This window comes from Ciona intestinalis, chromosome 1, assembly GCF_000224145.3.
Source record: "Ciona intestinalis chromosome 1, KH, whole genome shotgun sequence".
NCBI lineage: Eukaryota > Metazoa > Chordata > Ascidiacea > Phlebobranchia > Cionidae > Ciona > Ciona intestinalis.
In genome coordinates, this window is record NC_020166.2 from 6,224,817 (window position 1) to 6,243,543 (window position 18,727).

An 18,727-nucleotide genomic window follows, 5' to 3' on the forward strand; every position below is an offset into this window, starting at 1 on the left:
GTTATAAAAAAAAATTGAAATTAATTTTTTTTTCGATGGGGATAACATGCTAGTGACCTACATAGATGTATGCGTGAGTTATATTTTCGCAAAAAAAATCGAAAATATAATATTTATATGATTCGAGTTATGATCATACTTTTTTATATTTAACATCTATCCCCGCACTTTTTTAAAGAAAAAAATGTTTCATTTTGTAGCTATTACGTAGCGCTATAACATATTCAAAGCTGGAACGGGAGAAAATTCTATAAATATGTTTTTATGACGAATATTAATATTCATAATTAATATTTTTTCGAAATTTTTATTTTTTATTTTAGATTCGGTACCGCTGGGGTCTAGTTAGTACAGTGTCCAAATTTTAGGTTGGTGGCACCAGTAGAAGGTATCGAAAATGGCCGCTAAAATATCTGTATTCTAGGATCACCTTGGTGCGGAAAAGGCAGTCGTTAAACACGGGTGTTCTGTTTCATACACTCCGTGCCAGCTTTGGCAGCTTAGGAGTTATCAGGTATGTTACCGTGTGCTGTTTAGCTGTATTTAATTGGAAAAATAAGTTTTTAAAAAACAGCCTCTACTTTAAGAAGCTGTTTTGTTTTTGGGACATTTTGGGAATAAATGATACTTTTAGATTGCATTTAAACATCTGTATTCAAACAAAAGTTCACATTTTTAGGGACCACTCTAAATACCACAATACAGCACATACACATATGACATAAGGAGCTCATACAACACATACACACGAGACGCGAACATGCAAACGTCGTGTTATACAGAGCACATACACGCAACAACATGCTAAAAAAATAAACTGCATGATAAGTGTGTGTGCTCCATATAACATGATGTACGTATCATCGTGTGTATGTGCTCCAAATAACATGATTTTTGCATGTGTGTGCTGTATCCTGTATGTGCTGTATTGTGGTATTTAGAATTGTACCATTTTTAGTAGTTAAGCCTGAGCGGAACGAAACCACAGAGAAATTGTGATTAAAACAAAGAAAATTTAACAGATCTGATAGGTAACAGTTAGGAAGTCGATTACCTGTGAAGCATTGCCCATGAATGAAGGGTTTTGTACAAATTTTAACTCTTGGAACTGTTTTAACTTGGAGCTTCACAGCACTCCTGTCTAGTGTCAATGCCAATAATGAAGCTTCTTCAAAGATAAATGGTTCTGTTACATCTAACTTAAGTAATGAAACTATCGCCAGATTGAAAAGACTTTGTGATAATAGCAATTGCAATGCTCTTTCTGCAAGCTGCTACAAATGCGACACAAATGACAATTGCAGATATGGTGAAACAGCATTGTTTCACTGTAAAGTATATAACTTCTTGACATGCATTGGGAAACAAAACATGACAAAAGAGTTTCAATGCAAATACTGCTTTCTGACAAAGCCAGGAGAGGAGCATGATTGCACACAATCAAACACTAGTTGTAATGTTGCATCAACACCAAGGGTTAAAGTAAAAGCAACATGTGAAACTAGAGAGAACGTTTTTTGCTTAGGGCACCGGACATTTACCAAGATGGTCCCTTGTAATTGGACTTCAGGGCGCAGTAGGCTTGTTGCATTTATTCTAAGCGTTACCCTTGGTGGGTTGGGAATTGACAGATTCTATCTTGGACATTGGCAGGAGGGTTTAGGAAAGTTATTTAGCTTTGGAGGATTGGGAGTCTGGACACTTATTGATGTAGTGTTGATAGGCACTGGTTTTATAGTTCCCAGTGATGGTTCACTTTACATATAAACAATACTTTTGCATGTACTATTTATTGATCGAAATTCACTATCACAATATTGCAATGAGGCTTAAAACAGTAATTAAAAAAAATTAAATAGGTATATTATGATAAATCTATTGATCTTTTGGGAAAATGATTTGATCAATGAAGTTACGCGATTTTCTCAGGAGAATCATTAAACCACGAAAACATGTTTCCATTGGAGTATTTCTGTTCAAGCTTACTGTTGATAGTTGAATCGAACAAACCAAAAACACCACCTACAAAAGCAGCAGAGGTTTAAACCAGATATAGTTCACCTAAACAACAAGTTTGTATACCTGTGTGGATATAAAGTACTCGCGATCCTTTGAACCTCCCAGGGGTATTGTTTAACTCTGTAATCATTCCTTTTACAGCTTTACCTGTGTATACTGGATCACACAGTATGCCAGTTGTTGAGGCAATGTTGTGTAAAAACTCTGTAAAAATAGTATCATACTGATACACATGTATTTTGTTGGAAGTAGCTATTACTGTAAATAAATGTTTACCATGATCTTGCTTTGTTGTTAAACCATATCCTTCCCCTTTGTAACCATCAATTATATCAACCAAGTCTTCAGATTGAGCACCAGATATGCCAAGCTCATTCAACATTTGATTAACATGTTCATGGAAAAAATATTTATCGTCACATACTGATACAGCATGAAGCCTGCATTAACAGTTTTGTTTAGAATAATTAATGAAGGATCTGCAGTTCGATAAATTCATTCAAGCTTACTTTATTTTCTGTCCAGTTAGATAATTACCAATAGCAAGGCCCGCTATAGAGCCACCACTGCCACAAGCAATGACCACATCATCAAAATCGGTGCAAACATTTTGGTGTTCCATCTCTTTCCAAGCTTCTATATAACCGAATACTCCAATACTGTTTGACCCGCCCACTGGAATACAACACACAGGATTGCCTGTTTTCTCCCTGTGTTTTGAGAATAATGCTTTATAATTTGTAAGATAAAAAATAACAAGACAAACTTACTCTATTTCTCTTGCAAGTTGTTCTTGTTTTGGCTTGATTGTGGTTTCATATTTTGAATTCTTTGGTATAAAGTAAATCTGGCTCCCACATAGCATAGAAGGCAAGTTCCCAAGATTGTCAAAACAAGGCAGAATCTTTAAAGTAAATACAATGAATACAGCTTAAGCATGGTCAGGTCAAGATGTTTCTTACAGGAGATTTGTTTCGAAGTAATAGGTAGCTATCCAGACCTAGTTCTCTTGCTGCCACAGCTGTTGCTCTGCAGTGATTAGACTGGATACTGCCACATGTTATAACTGCCTTACATCCTCGAGACAAAGCATCACCCAAAATAAACTCAAGTTTGCGTACCTGTAATGAGTTATTTAAATTACATTCATTATCCATAAATTTTAGGTCAGCGTAAGTTGGAAAACTCAACAAACTATTACCTTGTTGCCGCTTAATGTACTGCCAGTCATATCGTCTCTTTTAATGAACAGTTCAACATCTTGAGGTAAACCATCAAGTCTCCACTTGTGGATTGGTGTAGGTAACACTGCAAGCTGAATAAAAGAGATATGGAGTATTTTATACTCTGCTAAATATTTTTAAGTGCATATTTTGAAAGCTGGTACTACCTTAACTCGTTTTTCCGGTTTCTTTAGAATGTCTTTGGCCCATTCAGGTGCCTGGTAATTAGATACAGAATAGTGTTTTACGGACATTTGGGACCAGTACGTACAAAGTTGTAACTGAAAATTTGAATGTGAAGACCAACACCGCCTTAGCATTTTAATTTAAAGAGGTAACGTAAAGCATATAAAGCAATTAGATAATGTAAACATGTTTCTAAAACATATCCAGTCTACGTTGTTGCTTTTCTTTCGCCATTGTTTTAAATATATGTTACCAACGATATCTATGTTCTTTCCTCACGCTAGGTGAAATCCTTTAAAAGGGTAAATCCCTGATTGTATATTCCCATTTTACATTTCAAACATAGAGTACTATGATCTAACTTTGGACACGACCTACTAGAGATATCTCTAGTAGGCCGTACTTTGGACTATAAACAAATTATTTTTTCTTTAGCTTCCGACCCCTGTTGTTTTACTTGTAAGTGTGCACAAATCACCAATATTGTATTATATGTTCCAACCAGACTTCGAAAATAAACATAATACCTATATTTTCGACTATATGTTCCAACAAATGAACTTATATATTACTTTTGTCTCCTAATGAAAATATACTGTTGTGCATTGGCTTGATCACATATCCACGAAGTGAGTGTATTTACATCGTTGATGAACGATCGCACATAATAACGAATGAAGCAAAATATCAGTTGTGAATAAATGTTAACATCCATTTTAACTCTCGCGAACAATGTAATAGCCTATGAATGTGAAGCAAGGTTAATTAGAATGCGTATGTGTATAAAATAATTAAAACCAATCAGCAATGCACAAACTGTGAACTCTAAAATAAATTATTTACGTATATACCAGAAACACTATAGTATTCATCCTTTTAAGTGTCAACAAAGATGTTGTGAAAAAATATTTAAAAAGAACTCTAAAGTAGGTAAATTTATATTTTAAATATGTATGGGCTGGAATATATATATATCACGAAAACACAGTTGCAAATAAAAAGTAACACATCCGGGCTCTAAAGCCATATAGTGTTAAACGTATATGTTCAAAATATATACAGCAAGCTTGGTTAAAACTTGACTGCCAAGCCGGTTAAAGAAAACTAGAATGTCTTTAAAGTAACTTATATACATGCATCTATCAGATAAATTGAATTTCAACCTTGGCAACGCTGATTATACCAACAGTGTTATTGGAAACAATAAGAAAAAGATTTAAACAGTCAAATAAGTAATATTTAACCACCAGATTGTGTCACACAACAGTATCCAACAGCAGTTAAAGAAGTAATTCACAATCAACCGACAATAAGTCGATGATCAAATAAGTTATTCTCGGCAGTCATAGTGTTTCTTTTAAGACTTTAAACAACAGACTCTGTCATAACAGTGTCTAACACCGTATGCTCAGTCACGTGTGATTTCATCTTAACGATGTGTCCACCGTCTGTATCTTCGTGGCCACGAAGCAGATTCTTCCCGTCCTGTCCCTCTCGTTTCTCTGTTGCAGTCTTCCAGCATTTAAATATTGTGATTCCGGCAATTGATTTGCGTACGGCGTTAAAGGTTTCAAACTTTGAAAGATAGTTCAGTATCCTGGTGAAGAGTATTTGAACAGCATTTGAATAAAACAGGGGATTCAAAGCACTGTTTATAGGTAAAATTATAATTGCTGTGATTGAGTATACCGTGTTGGAAATTTCTACACCGGAGAAGATTAGGAATGCGATGAGACAGATTGGAAGCCAGCAAGCGCAATCTGTTGCAACAAGAATAGCTATTCGTTTCTGCATGTTTCGCGTACCTTGGCTTGTAACTGATGACTTGTTCACTTGTCTGGGTCGGAATATCACAGCATACGCTCCCACTATATACAGACATAATATGAAATTCGTTATCGTGACCGTAAGTGAGAACTGCCAACCCAAATCCCGTTTGTCCACGAACAGTTTCGGCAAGCACGTTGCGTGTGTACTGTAGTAGCCTAAATAGCTAATGGCTTTGTATTCGGGATTGAAATCTTTCAGTTGTTTGCTCATTCTCTCCCAGGTGAATAAGTTACCTTGTTGGACTGCTGGAGATGTATCGTTTTTATATGAGAGAAGAATCTTTGAAAATGTGGTGAACGCTGGTTTGTCAACCAGTTCAGTAAAAAAGTAGGGGTTCGTCGAGAGCATCGTTTGTGTTACAAAATACTCCTGGAACATTTTGCTTAGCGGTATGAACGCTATCGTGCCAGCGAAGATCCACGTGCTAACAGCCAGTCCAATAGAAAAGTGTACCTGTAGGGTGCGGCTTTGTATTGGCCATATGACACAGAACATGCGGTATGATGACAAGATGGCTAGAGTAAGAAGAGACACTTCACTTGACAGCACTGCCAAAGTCCCCAGCACTGAACAAGGTGTTCCTGACCGCCAACTGTGGTCTATAAGACAGTAGTTACCAGATGTGGACGCACTTCTGATGCCAAGAGCAATAAGAAAAACACCCATCAGGAGGTCAGCTATTGACAGGTTAAGTACCAAACAGCTGTACACGACAGCGACTTTGGTGAGCTTACGGCGAGCGTGATAACATAAAAGACTGATTGTGTGCACTATAACCGCCGCATTGCCCCCAATAGCTAATATTCCCATAACCCACACCATGACTTGAAGAAATCGGCTTTCGATCATATTCTCAGCAGACGAAAACACAGACCCCTTGAACGAATCTTTGGGACATTCGTCGCTACCATCTTCACAGTCACGTTTCCCATCAAACATGTAACGTTTATCCACAAAGAAAGGTTTTCCGCCTTCGCAATAGAAATGGCTGGCGTGGCAATCAGCTTCGTCGCTTTGGTCCTCACAGTCTGCAACGAAATCGCACACTTGACTCTTTCTTACACTGTATACTTTCGCTGTTTCGTTTTTGCAGATAAAACGATTGGTGCAGCCGATTTCGTCTTCTCCAGACTTGCTGCAATTCTTGTGACCGTCGCAGATCAGACGACCTGGCAGGGTATATTGCTCGCTGCATGTAAATAGTCCGGTGGGCCCCATTTTGGAGCAAAAGTAGGGCTTTTCTCCACAGCTATCCAAACACTCGTCCTCCATATCAATGCACTCTGGTTTTCCGTCGCATGCTGTCGCTTCTATTGGTGCCCATATGTTTTTAGGTTGACTCCTTGTGCACTGGTGCGAGTAATACCGTTCACTGCGCTCAGAGCCGGGACCACAGTACAGCTCGTCCGCACCATTCGGGCAGTCGAGAACACCGTCGCAGAACTTGAGCGAGTCAATGCAATTAATCTCCTGCTCTTCGTATTCTTTATTGGTATCATTGCTAAGAAGGCATGGTACAGAATACGGTGGGCAGGGACAATGACCACGAACGGTGGATGGCCCGAAACACAAATTAGCGCAGATGTTTGACGTGTTTTGGTTTTGACACAGGCACTCATCGGAAAGATCTGGGCAATCAAAATTTCCATCACATATTTGCCTAGAAGAAAAATACAATCTAACATATATAGATTGAGTGATTTAAATATTACACACATAAAATTTCCGAAACTGTAAAAAAAGTGCGTATTTACATGAAGGAATAATATTACTTTTTTGATATGAAGAAGCCCGGTTCCGTTATGCATTGAGCACAATTGTTATTCGTTGTGGAGCCATTCACAGATACCAAGCACCAATCGCTTTCATCCACACAGTCTTTCACGTCGTCCTCTAAAAATTCCTGGTGGATAAACAAACCCGTCACTGTCACGTGGCTTTATTTATTGAGTAAGCATTTATTGCTATGAATAATGCATGGGCAGGTATTATAAAAATCAAATTTTGGAAACGGGAAGTATGCACGACGGGATGAAACCGTTTTATCCCAATTTGCGTCATATGCGCGCTCGGCGTCTGTCATGTCTACAATTTAATGCACTAAACGTTTGACGCAGAAATTGTTGAGAATTTACATTACATCTCTCACATACCTGAGGTACAACGCAGAGATTTTGAGATCCGTGTCTTTCCACTGTACATTTGAAACCTCTTTTTATGGAAATATGTTCTCCATTTTTGAGCGGCTCGTCTTTTCCATCGCTGCAACGTAAAAATAACTGTGACTAGAGTTTCGGGTAAGGTGTCATGCATCATCTCGTCGTTTGGATGTCCCATTACCCGCTTTATCCGAGATAACATCCCCAAGTACAATGAACAAAGAAAAGATAACGATGCGTGCAAACTATATCAAGCATCTAATCACAGGCTCATTATTAATGCATGTAGAACTACACTATAGCGCATGGATGAACGGAGATTAAATATAAGCCTGTACACACCGGATCGCATACGTGGTTATATAACGACTATCTTTTTTTTATTATTAACTCGCAACACATTTAATATGTTCGTTAAATTGTTGTCGGGCGTATGTGAGATGGCTAACAGCACTTCTGCATGAATTGAAATTATAGCAGGATGGAAGCGACGGAACACCCTCAGCACCCATACACCCTAATCGTGTTTTAAACAACCAACAACGGTCCATTGGAGGGCGAGAATGCTTCTTCTACTAAAACAACCCGCAACTCTGACCAACGGCCAGCAAATCTGGGTAATGTTCCAACTCTGGCCTATAACTCTCTACGGGGTCCCTGCCGTGCTGCACAGGACATATATTCTATAATATCCGGTTATATCCGGATTGTGTCGGTATTCGATCATTAATAAAGTTTAATGCAAACTTAGTTCCTACAGTCACACCATCACAAAACACAGCTGTACCTGCATTCGCTTTCCCCGTTGCATAGACTTGAACGATGATGGCAAGTGTCCCCACCGTCGCAAAAAAGAGAGTGCACGCATCCTTCCTGGCACTCGTCCGTTCGATTCTCACAATGATCCACACCGTCGCATACATGCCTCAGTGGAAGGGAGCACACTCGGTTAGTGTGAGTGTTATACAGCTTATTGTTGATGCTTTGGTAACGGTTGGAACACGATACTGCCATGTTACCTGCACAATCAATCAATCCTTTATGTTTGTCGACACTATAGTGTCAAATATATACTGTGCAAACAACTCACCATGTAATACAATAAATTTTACAGAATAAGATAGAATTGATCGTTAAAACAGCTACTGATCGTGTCTTTGTCAAATACACAGTGTATATTTTTTGAACTTCAAACAGATAATTTTTACGACCAGTCGTCTTTGGGCCAAGGGGTTATACTTTTTATACTTAAACGCTAAGTCGGTGGCACCTGTACCTTATCTGTTACCCGATTGATAGTAAAAAGGTTATGGTGAAGTTTATTATAAAGGTATTTTCTTTGTCCGGGAGAAAGGGAGACACCTTTTCTTCTTTTTTATCGTTCAATTTGGTAGTAAACAAAGACCATTCAACGAGTTTTAAAACCGTTTTCTCACGACCCCCATATAGACCGTTATTATTTGGTATTTATTTCAGCCACGATCAAGTTATTTGGATATTATGTGCTATATAGGTGTGCCACCTTACCACACAGTATTATGTACAACCCGACTGACTATTTTCAAACACAAACATACGGTATTAAAAAACTTATAAATAACTGGGGGCAATTTGTTTACATGGGTTTGAATGTAAATGACTTATCTGTGGTTGCCATTTTGTTATTTTCTTGAGACGAGACCACTTTACCACGTCTCGAAAATTTCATAATCTTTCCGGTCGATCCGGTCCGTGGTTATAATAACGCTAGAAATTACATTATTGAATCAATACCTAATGTACTGTCGCTCTCAATTTCGTCTTCACCATTTGCGCAATCTTGTGTGCCGTCGCAGAATCGACTCAATGCAATGCATGAACCATCATCGCAAGTGAAGGTTTCAGTACACGTCCCGTTTCCCCCGCATTCGTCGCTCATGTCTCCACAATCGTCATGACCATCACACGCCTTTGTGCTAAAGAGACACTTGCCGTTTCCACAGACAAACGAGTATTGACAATCCGTTCCGCACTCGTCTGCTCGATCCAAACAGTGCTCGTGTCCTTCACAAATTTAGCTGCATAACCCGTCATTGGAATTATTATAAATCACATTCACTATAGGTTGGTTTGAGAAAGTTAAGTTAAACCNTTGAGAACACATTTATCATTATTCACCACATTCCTATATTGACTTTTATGGTATTTGCATTCACTTTTATCCACGTACAAAATAAGACGACAGTTTTCCATCGTGTTTCGATATTTTTACAATTTCAGGTGTGCTGAAGCATTGTAAATATTGTTATAACGGGTTTTTTAAAAAAATTTTTTAATTATTCCCCTCCAACATTCTTATCTTCTGATGTTCCCAGAAAATATGCCGTTTTTCATAAAATGTCACTCCCTATTTCATTGATTAAGCGATTTCTAATTTGTTTATGTCCCGCACCTTTATAGAATTGCCCAGTAAGCTATATTTATATGGCCCCTAAAATCAATATTAAACTGCCTTTGAGGGTATTTAAAGCGACCAAAACAAATGCGACTGTTTATAATCTATACACAATTTGAATACGCTCTCTACTCCTTCCAGGCCGTGTGGAAAAATATAGGTATTAATGGAATGTTGTTCGTATAATAAATCCTTATCTGTATCAACAGTTATTATACGGCTAAAAACATAGTTAATTTGAAATCGTTTGTATGTGTGCGCAGTATGCTATGTTGTGGGCGCTTTATATATTGCCTAAAAAACCTAAAGTATAAACAGTTGATTCTGTCGAAACGTGACAGAGTTTAGACAACGAAAACCACTGTTCATCTCGGTAAAATCGATCGTAATTTTTGTAGCGGAGAATCGCTAACCTTAGGCCACCACACCCGGAGTATAGCACGAATGCCTTGTATAAGAAAAGGAAGAGAAACCAAAACAGCCGTCTCTGCCTCTTACCTTGGGGGAAGTAGGCAGGTCAGGTTTTTAAAATTGCCAATATTGGAGCACATGACACCGTCGTCCTCTTTTACATGAATTTCATCTCTTCCGTCCGGACAGTCTCGGTGTCCGTCACAGAATTTAGCGAAAGCAATGCTAACAGTTCCTGGGTGAATACTTTTTCGTTATTTATTCATACGGATATACAAGTACGCTCTGTTTTGTAAGCAAACACTTTCGCTTGAATGTGTTTGTTCAGTTCGGCCTCATAGACGTTATATCAGTTACTGTTTGATGGCTTCTACCCATTTCTCTTCGAGATGTTCCTATTTTATCACCACTTTAAAATATTCATCTGACGTTTTATAGCTTTAAAAGCTTGGCTATACGGTTCAATTATTATTCGTATAATTTGTCAATAGTTTGCTCTCTTGTAATACAGTCTTACGTGTGGCCTGACAACACAGTTTTCGGTAACTTGACAGCATTTTGAATGGCCCGATGTCGGCTCTGTAAAATGGCATTTTGATATTATGGCGGTGACGTTAACGAAGAACTAATTTAGCTTTATAGTGTGAATCATCATTCCTTGTTGAATTAAATCAGTCGATATTTATTCTGTAATTCCACTTTGGGTGCGGTCATCCAACATTAAATTCGCACCAAAGCGTTCAATGATGCACGAGAACCACACATGCATGCACTGTGCGATGAATCACTGCCTAATAGTGTTACGTGTTGAATGAAAACTTACTGTATGGTTATTACTTAAAGGGGGCCTATACGCCGGCAGAGCTCGGTTTTATCCAGTGCCCTGATAAGTACACTGTCAGGCGTTTTATCGATGGTTAGGGACTCTCAAAATTAATTATTAATGGAAGTTGCATTACCGAAATCGTATTGATTTTCGACGTTTCAATAATGCTGTTATTTGGATTTGCAAACAGCGTGGCGGCAAAACTCAATTGAAGGAGAAACAGCGGCAGTTTAAGCCCCACGCATTTGCGCCTTGCTTGTTAACTTGGCCGCATCGAATTTTTCGTAAAATTACATAATCTGATTTTGCGGACGTTAAATGTGTTTCACAATTCCGTTTTATTGTGTGCAAACGAATGCATAGTTTTTTTACAAGCGAATGTAACGTTGCATTGTAGTGTTGACTGCCGGGTTACTAAATAATTTTAAAATTACATTATGTATGTGCTCTATGTTTCTTATAACCGTAATTCGAAGAACAAAAGGAATTGGGTTTTTCAATTCTAATCCTAACGGTTCTCCCAGCGGACCTGACACATTTGGAAGACCGCCAAAAGCTCTGCAGCTTCATAGAAAGTAACATTTTAAGCCGTTTATTTTACGAGAATAAACTTCAGATTAAAGCGGTTAATGAGCTAAATAATTCCCTTGTTTAATTGTTCGTTGGGCGATCAATGTTAAACCATCGAACACCGACGTGAATGATTTGCCGAACAGAACTCGGTGTCATTTGACGGATAATGACTTTTCGGCCTAACTGATAAATTTAACTTTACTGTTATGGCTGAGTTAAGTTAAATAAAGGGTGTATCTAGTTGTCTTGAGCAAAAAAAACAGTGTAGCATGACTCAATTTGTAGCAAAAATGTAAAGTCCTCAACAGTTATTATCAATTTTCTGTTTTTATAAATTCATAATATCGTTCAGACACTACCAGCAATTTTTCCTACAACATTGTACTGTATAGGTAACACGTTAAAAACTAAAGCGGTAGAGAAAAGAGTGTTCAAACTTGATTTTCAAAGCGTTTAATATTATTTCGTGGTATTTAATTAACAATGATTTTAAATTGTCCCGTCTTACCCTGTGTTTTTGAAATGGTAAAATTACACCTGTTGTGCGAAGCGCCAAACAACTGCCCGTGTGTTTTATTCTATTTTTTGAATTGTTGTCGTGGTATCACCCTAAAAATCTATTTTGATTTTGGAAATTTAGGATAATATGTGCTTTAGTTTCCCGTCTTCCCCTACTCTATATAGGCAAGAAAAGTCAACTCGTTTATTCTAATTGCAAAAATTTGTTTTACAGTCTATATTTTGTAATTCTAATTCAACCTTGCTTTATTCGCGAAAGAGACTTCAAACAGTTGCGTAACCACATTTAAGAGGCAATAAAACTTTAAGCACGCATAGGATATTCAGTTTCATTACCGCGGCCCAGTAAATACGTTATAAACACATAGCCTACCGTTGTCGTCGCACTTAAACTTAGAATCACAATCCTTTGTTTCGTCACTTCCGTCGCCGCAATCGTCACGACCATCACATCGATTTCTGATAGAGATGCACCTGTCGAAGTTTGCTAACTATTACTCACGTTCGGCCATCTGAATTGTAATTTAAAATACGAACGTACTTCCGCACCTGCCGTTGGCTTTTTTATGCACATAGATTACGCGAAGCAGCTGCTACTAATTATGCAGCCAAGTTAAGCTTCTTTGCAGATAAACCTCACAAAATGTTTTTAATGATAAATCAAAGTTAGTTGACAACCGGCGGAGCCCCATTTAGAAAAAAAAGCTTCATTTAAATGGCGCAAATTACCGTTGCTCTATATTGTGGGAAATATTACACTTCTGGGCGTTCTGAACACGCATTTGCTATACCACACCACACAAACCATGGTATATGGTGCAACTATACTAAGTTATGCATCGGTAAACAACGTTTAAAAATATTAGCCGCTAAATGCCAATTCCTCGTACCGTATTTTAGTTTCTTACATTAGACACAATAAAGTTCATTCATCCATTTTTAATATGAACGCTGTTTTGCAAACAGAACCTTGAACTATTCCGACGAAAAGTCGTGTCCAGGCTCGGGCTCTCATAAATAGTTCAGTTTTGTATTCGGTTGAGCGGTGCGCCGATCGAATTTGTAAATTCCGCCGCGTGTTCGACAAGGTCCAAACTGCGATACGGTAAATAATGCATGGGCGGGGATAGGGAATTTTTAATCGCGAGCAGATTTTGGCACCGTTTACATTGGTCGTGTTCACTGGCTTGGTCGATGAGCGTCCAATTACCAAGCCAGCTTTATCTACGCTTAGTGTACGCTATATGTACGAAAATGGCTTAACGCTTAGTTGGGCTTATTTATCGCCCGCCACGATTGCAGGCGACAGCTTGGCAACGTTAAAATATTTTCCTATAGACCAAGTTTAATGAGGCAACAAAGCGAAAGAATCATTTAGAATCTTAACATGAAAGCGCCGTGAATAATAGATCGGATCGAACCCTCTAAATAAAGATGGCTGACACTAAAAGTGAATTAAAGCCGAATTAGGTTCAAATTGCTCCGTGGTTCCTTATAAGTGGCTATCAATTAGGGAACAAAAATCAAGCTGACTTAGCAACTAATTGACTTCGACTCAATGGAAAACTCACATATAAATATTACTGTGGATTTCATTGCCCCAAACCCGTTATGGCAGCTTTCAATAATTAGTTATGCCTTTACCTCCCATTGTTGCAATAGAAGCGTACGGAGTCGTCGCAATCAGGATGACACTCGTCAGAATGGTCACCGCAGTGGTTCACTCCGTCACAGAGGAGGTGGGTTGGAAGATGACATTTCTTTGACGTAACATCAGGGATGAACATGTCACGTGAGTTGACATTCCATGGAACTCGTTGCTCTTTCCAATGTTGCTGCGAATCTTTGCCCGTTTGAAGAACATACCGCCACGCGTTCACGCAAGAAAATCTGAAGAAATAATAGCACTTGTTTGGGTTTCTGCTTTAAAAATCTCGAAATATATATATATAACATGGGGTTAGTGTTGGGACAAATAAATACAGTCCCCATAAAACAGCATTCACAACAACAGGTCATTTATAAGTTGCAACTATTTTTTTCGAACACAGTACGTTTCTCTTTTATCGAATGTGTTCTGCAACAAGTGGTTCTTTACAGTAACCAGTTTCATGTGTTCCTGTGGGTCTACGATTAGGACTGCATTTTGTTTCAACGATTTCCTTAAAACGCGGTATTTTGCAATAACACGACATATATCTATTATACTGCGAATGGGAAATGTGATTAAACCAGAACCGCTTTATTATTAACTGCAGATGTAGCTGCCATCTGGGAAAAATAACAAATGATTGTTAAAAGACCTGTTCGGTCCGTTTACACGAAACACGGTTAAAATATCAAAGGAATAAAATGAATGTTCTTTATAATTACTTGGCATATGTGATTGTAATTGCCTTTCCATATATAGATACTGTTTTGGACAATACAGATTAATTCTCATGAAGTGGAGAAGTGGAATATGCTTATTGCTTATCAGTTTAGTGCACCGGGCGCCCAACCGTTTTTTACCACCCCCAATTTGCAACAAAACGACAATGCTTCTGAAGTTTCAATTGTTATTCCAAGGAGAATGTTTCTAGTTTACATTTTTGTATGTTAACAATTTAAATTAACATTAAAATTACTAACAGCTGAATTAAAACGCTTCGAATTTTCGTTTTTTTTTTATAGTAATAACTCTGTGGCCCATTTATATGGTTGGCCATCTACTTATGGTTAAGAAGCGCTTTGGTCAACGAAATATGTACGTGCTAGGAGACGAGTCGTCTGTGGCTTCCATTTCGTCACTTCCGTCTTGGCAGTCGGATATTCCGTCGCAGAATTTGTCAATGGCGATACACTCGCCTAGTTTTGCGCAAGTAAAAGTCTCCTTGCACATTCCTCTGCATTCGTCTGTTGAATCCCCGCAGTCGTCGTGGCCGTCGCATGCTTGCTGTAAAAACACCAACAAAGTACACATCGTGAAAAGGGGAAAATTAAACTGTTGACGCGCCATCCTCTTTATCTAGCCGGCCACGAAGCCGCGTGGTTATGTATATGCATCCAATAAACAGCTATACAGCTGGGAATCTAAATTATTTAGAGTCATACGAAACGGGCCGTGTCCCCCTATTGAAACGCGAGTCGTGTTAGATGATGTTTCATGAGTGTGTCTCCTATACACATTTACATGAAATTAACAAATCTTCTGGGCTTTGTCAAATTATGGTTTCAAGTATATGGTTAAACTTATATTTACTAACTTGGGCAGTGAAGCAGTTGGGCCGCTTTTCGCACAGATAGTAAGGCCAATTATTTGCATAGCACTCGCTTGGGGATTCGTTGGGTAATTCTTTCCAGTCGATCCTTCCTGAAAGTTCTGCAGTCCAATTCCCAGCTTGCAGTCCTGCAGAGATATTATTTGCTTTATTGTCGCGTTCACCAAATTACCGAACCGACAGAAGCTGGTAATATTGATTTGGCCGTCTCCCAGTAGCGCGGTTTGACTTACGATCGATTTTTGTCCCAAAAATGCTTTTTACTTTCCCACGAATTTCAGACCAATCCCACCCCCCAAACCTCAATGAATGTCACACTAGGTTCGTATTGGTTTGCTTACTATACGTGACTGGTATACATACAAATGGACTTTCCTTACTGAACAAATAGATCGGATACGCTTCGCCACGGCGGCAAAAATTGCGGTTTTACAAAATTTTATCTTTTGTTTTACAGTCAATATTGACTCGAAGGTTATCGGGCTCATCACAAGAGAAACACTTTCAGCCAAATGCGCGCGTTTTTAATAAATGTATCTCCATAATTGACTGAAAGTGCGTTTTATCACTTTGTGGCATCATGCGTTTTATCAACTTTGTGGGATGCCCATCGCATTAAAACACACAGTACGACTGCATATTAGAAGATTGCGGCCAACGCTTCCTCTGATCGAGCCAGTATCTCATTAAGAATTCACACGGGGCAAAATAAATTTGTTATTTGCAGTTATTACGAACAGCGCGAATTTGTTGCGCAAATCGAAGCGGCGGTGAGGTTTATATGTCCCAACAGACAAACCTTAATGCCAAGTAAGTTGTTTGCAAATCCAGGCAATAGAGTGACATATTGATATTAAGTCGCCATGGGACCTCTCCTGTTTACGTGCGAATTGCTTTTTAACTGATATTTTATTGCTTTGTAAACGCATACAAACTGTTTTATTTAGTTGTGTATAGTATATGCGACCAAACACATGCACCCAAAAATATATTCCAACTTAGAAAAATGTATATACAGTTTTCCCGCGGTCGGTTAAGTAGTGTGTGTAGGAAGGTACTTTAGCTTGGCATGACTACCCCTTTGTTTACGTGTGGGCTTTGCAGAGATTGAAGTCGGTTTACCGTGTTTATCCGCATGGGTCTTGCTAAACTCTGTGACTCTTAAAGGAACCTGTACAGCGCAAACACTAAAAGATTATTACGGACAACAGTTCTCGTTTTAATATATAGTAAGGTGGGCGAAGACACCTTGAACATATAGTATCCAAATATCCTGTTCGTGCTTAAAACATTTAACAAAGGTCGATATAGGAGTCGTGAGGATACGAATTTATAATTCTTTAAATGCTTTTGTTAACTACCAAATAGGACGAGAAAATAGAATGAAAAGCTGTCTTATCTTACCAAACCTTAACTGTAACTAGAACATATCAACTTATATTTTTATATCAAAACCAAAACCATGTCAGCTACTTATCAATACACGTATAAGCATATCTTACCAACACACAAGGATGCAAGTAGAACCGTAATAGACAAAAGTTTCGTCGAGTAGGGAGAGCGCACAGAAACCATTTTCAACCTTATAACTAAATATGTTTTCTGTTGACGAAAATGATTATTAAGTAAGACTTATTCGCTCAAGTGTTATGCACTCCTTGACTCTGGCTTTGTTTAAGAGGCCAAATCCTGTTAAAACCAGCATAAAACTTTCTATATAGTCTAATGAATATACCGTCCTTCGTCTACACAAGTTTATATCGCAACATTGCCAATACCTTCTCAGATAAGAGGCATAGAATATAAATACTCGCGACACCACCATATGTTTGCCTAAAAATCCCGAGCGCTCTTAAAACTTACAAGATTAAAAGAAGTGTGAGGAAGAGTTATGGTGAACTAGATATTTTGTAAACTATGCGCTCGCTGTTAAAGTATTCTGCGTTGCATCAGCAGCAAATAGATATATTAATGATTAAATTCTTGTAAGTTTGACATACAACGCACATTCCACATCAAATCAATTAAAAAAAATACAGGAGTGGAAATAACCTTAACTAGCATTTGTTCTGATTCCCTGCCAACACACAACAAGGGATTTCGCATGCCGCATTTTGAATAAATCAACCGAAATGAGGGAGGCAAACAAGCACCACACCTGATGAAACTAAATATCATCTGGCATCCAAACACATTATCTGCTTTTCGTCAAATGACCCGTTTTGGTAAACAGGTTTGGATTTAATTTCACCGCAGCTCGACATGGCGAATTAAGTGACGAAACCCGGTTAGCATGAATATTTCACGCACAGAAATTGCAGCGCAAATGGCATCATCGATTTTATTGCAACTATATACGTGTCCTCACATGGAAAACGCTTTAATCACTTACAACTTTTTTACAGCACAACGACTTTTACAACGCTGCTGAAACAAAGTAAACATTTAGTCGCTGCGGCTGCCTGTCTTCGGTCACGTTAAGCAAGCGACATGCTAATTAACCGTGAAAGTGATCAGAGAGGTTGCCGTATAAGCGAGCATCCTGTCATGCCAGCATTCCACGGGCTCTGAAGCCACATCGAGTCCTTAAAGAAGCACCTCCAGCAACGCGACATTGAAAAAGGCGAGGCTCCACTCAGACCGAACCTTGTCCTTTTGCGTCACAGAATAAACTGATTTACCGAATTAACTTATTTTGCAGCATGTGGCTTATATTTGCAACGTGGTTTGCAGAAGAAAAATTACCGCCATTTTGACAGTTTTTAACAGTTATAGCCTTTCTGTGTAACAAATATGCTTGTCGTGTCTTCTTACATTTCTTAAGCGTTCACCTTACTGACTGCTGCGCCAATATTTGGAAATCGTAAAACAACAAAAGGAATCTACCCTGTAAATCCCGTCTATACATCCATATGCTTGTACACTATATACTTATTCTTTAAAGGCAACGGTTGTGAATAAAATCTACTGGATTCAAGCAGCTGTTCGTGACATTGTTTTATGTGCCGTTTTGGTACACGTAATTTACAGAACAGTATTACTTCTTGAAAATGCTATTGCCGTATTTCTACGCACTACTTGTCCGATATGTCTTCCCATATGCCACGTTATATCCGTTTAAACTGCTCGTAATTTACCACGGTCGTTTCCGTTTTATGTATCACATTATCGACCGGTTCAGGGTAAACATATGATAAAGGCCCTGACAACAACGAACGGTAGGCTATGTAAGTAGCGCGGAATGGATGTTATATATACGCTGAGGTGTATTATATTAGACACACTGC

The 18,727-nt window shown here is 38.5% G+C and overlaps 2 protein-coding genes across 3 annotated transcripts; both read right to left on the reverse strand.

The window, feature by feature from the left end:
* Positions 1 to 1,771: 1,771 nt before the first annotated feature.
* On the reverse strand, positions 1,772 to 9,470 carry LOC100175554 (putative D-cysteine desulfhydrase 1, mitochondrial). 2 transcript variants are annotated; one of them, XM_002121153.5, is made up of 8 exons: positions 3,410 to 3,943; positions 3,221 to 3,334; positions 2,982 to 3,140; positions 2,790 to 2,923; positions 2,529 to 2,729; positions 2,296 to 2,459; positions 2,083 to 2,223; positions 1,772 to 2,022 (listed from the first exon to the last, which is right to left on the reverse strand). In XM_002121153.5, the coding sequence occupies exons 1-8, from the start codon at positions 3,560 to 3,562 to the stop codon at positions 1,913 to 1,915; spliced, it is 1,176 nt and encodes a 391-aa protein (XP_002121189.1). In that variant the 5' UTR covers positions 3,563 to 3,943; the 3' UTR covers positions 1,772 to 1,912. The 2 variants fall into 2 exon arrangements, with proteins under 2 accessions (XP_002121189.1, XP_026689954.1); XM_026834153.1 differs by lacking the exons at positions 1,772 to 2,022; positions 2,083 to 2,223; positions 2,296 to 2,459; positions 2,529 to 2,729 and adding exons at positions 7,031 to 7,161; positions 7,412 to 7,520; positions 8,205 to 8,436; positions 9,191 to 9,470 and having other exon boundaries at positions 2,800 to 2,923; positions 3,410 to 6,918.
* On the reverse strand, positions 9,386 to 17,038 carry LOC108951030 (sortilin-related receptor). Its single transcript, XM_026835232.1, has 7 exons — positions 16,943 to 17,038; positions 15,426 to 15,568; positions 14,931 to 15,115; positions 13,825 to 14,070; positions 12,554 to 12,654; positions 10,350 to 10,497; positions 9,386 to 9,474 (listed from the first exon to the last, which is right to left on the reverse strand). The coding sequence occupies exons 1-7, from the start codon at positions 17,013 to 17,015 to the stop codon at positions 9,471 to 9,473; spliced, it is 900 nt and encodes a 299-aa protein (XP_026691033.1). The 5' UTR covers positions 17,016 to 17,038; the 3' UTR covers positions 9,386 to 9,470.
* Positions 17,039 to 18,727: the final 1,689 nt, after the last annotated feature.

What these genes read in the sequence shown, in the direction of transcription:
- LOC100175554 (XM_026834153.1), bottom strand. Translation starts at nt 9,335, where the DNA reads ATGAGCGACGAATGCGGGGGAAACGGGACGTGTACTGAAACCTTCACT. An exon ending in TGAGAGCGACAGTACATTAG is followed by an intron (nt 8,437 to 9,190) that starts GTATTGATTCAA and finishes TTGATTGTGCAG; the next exon opens with GTAACATGGCAGTATCGTGT. An exon ending in GGCTTCTTCATATCAAAAAA is followed by an intron (nt 6,919 to 7,030) that starts GTAATATTATTC and finishes TTTTTCTTCTAG; the next exon opens with GCAAATATGTGATGGAAATT.
- LOC108951030 (XM_026835232.1), bottom strand. Translation starts at nt 17,015, where the DNA reads ATGGTTTCTGTGCGCTCTCCCTACTCGACGAAACTTTTGTCTATTACG. An exon ending in CCAACTGCTTCACTGCCCAA is followed by an intron (nt 15,116 to 15,425) that starts GTTAGTAAATAT and finishes GTGTTTTTACAG; the next exon opens with CAAGCATGCGACGGCCACGA. An exon ending in GACGACTCGTCTCCTAGCAC is followed by an intron (nt 14,071 to 14,930) that starts GTACATATTTCG and finishes TTATTTCTTCAG; the next exon opens with ATTTTCTTGCGTGAACGCGT.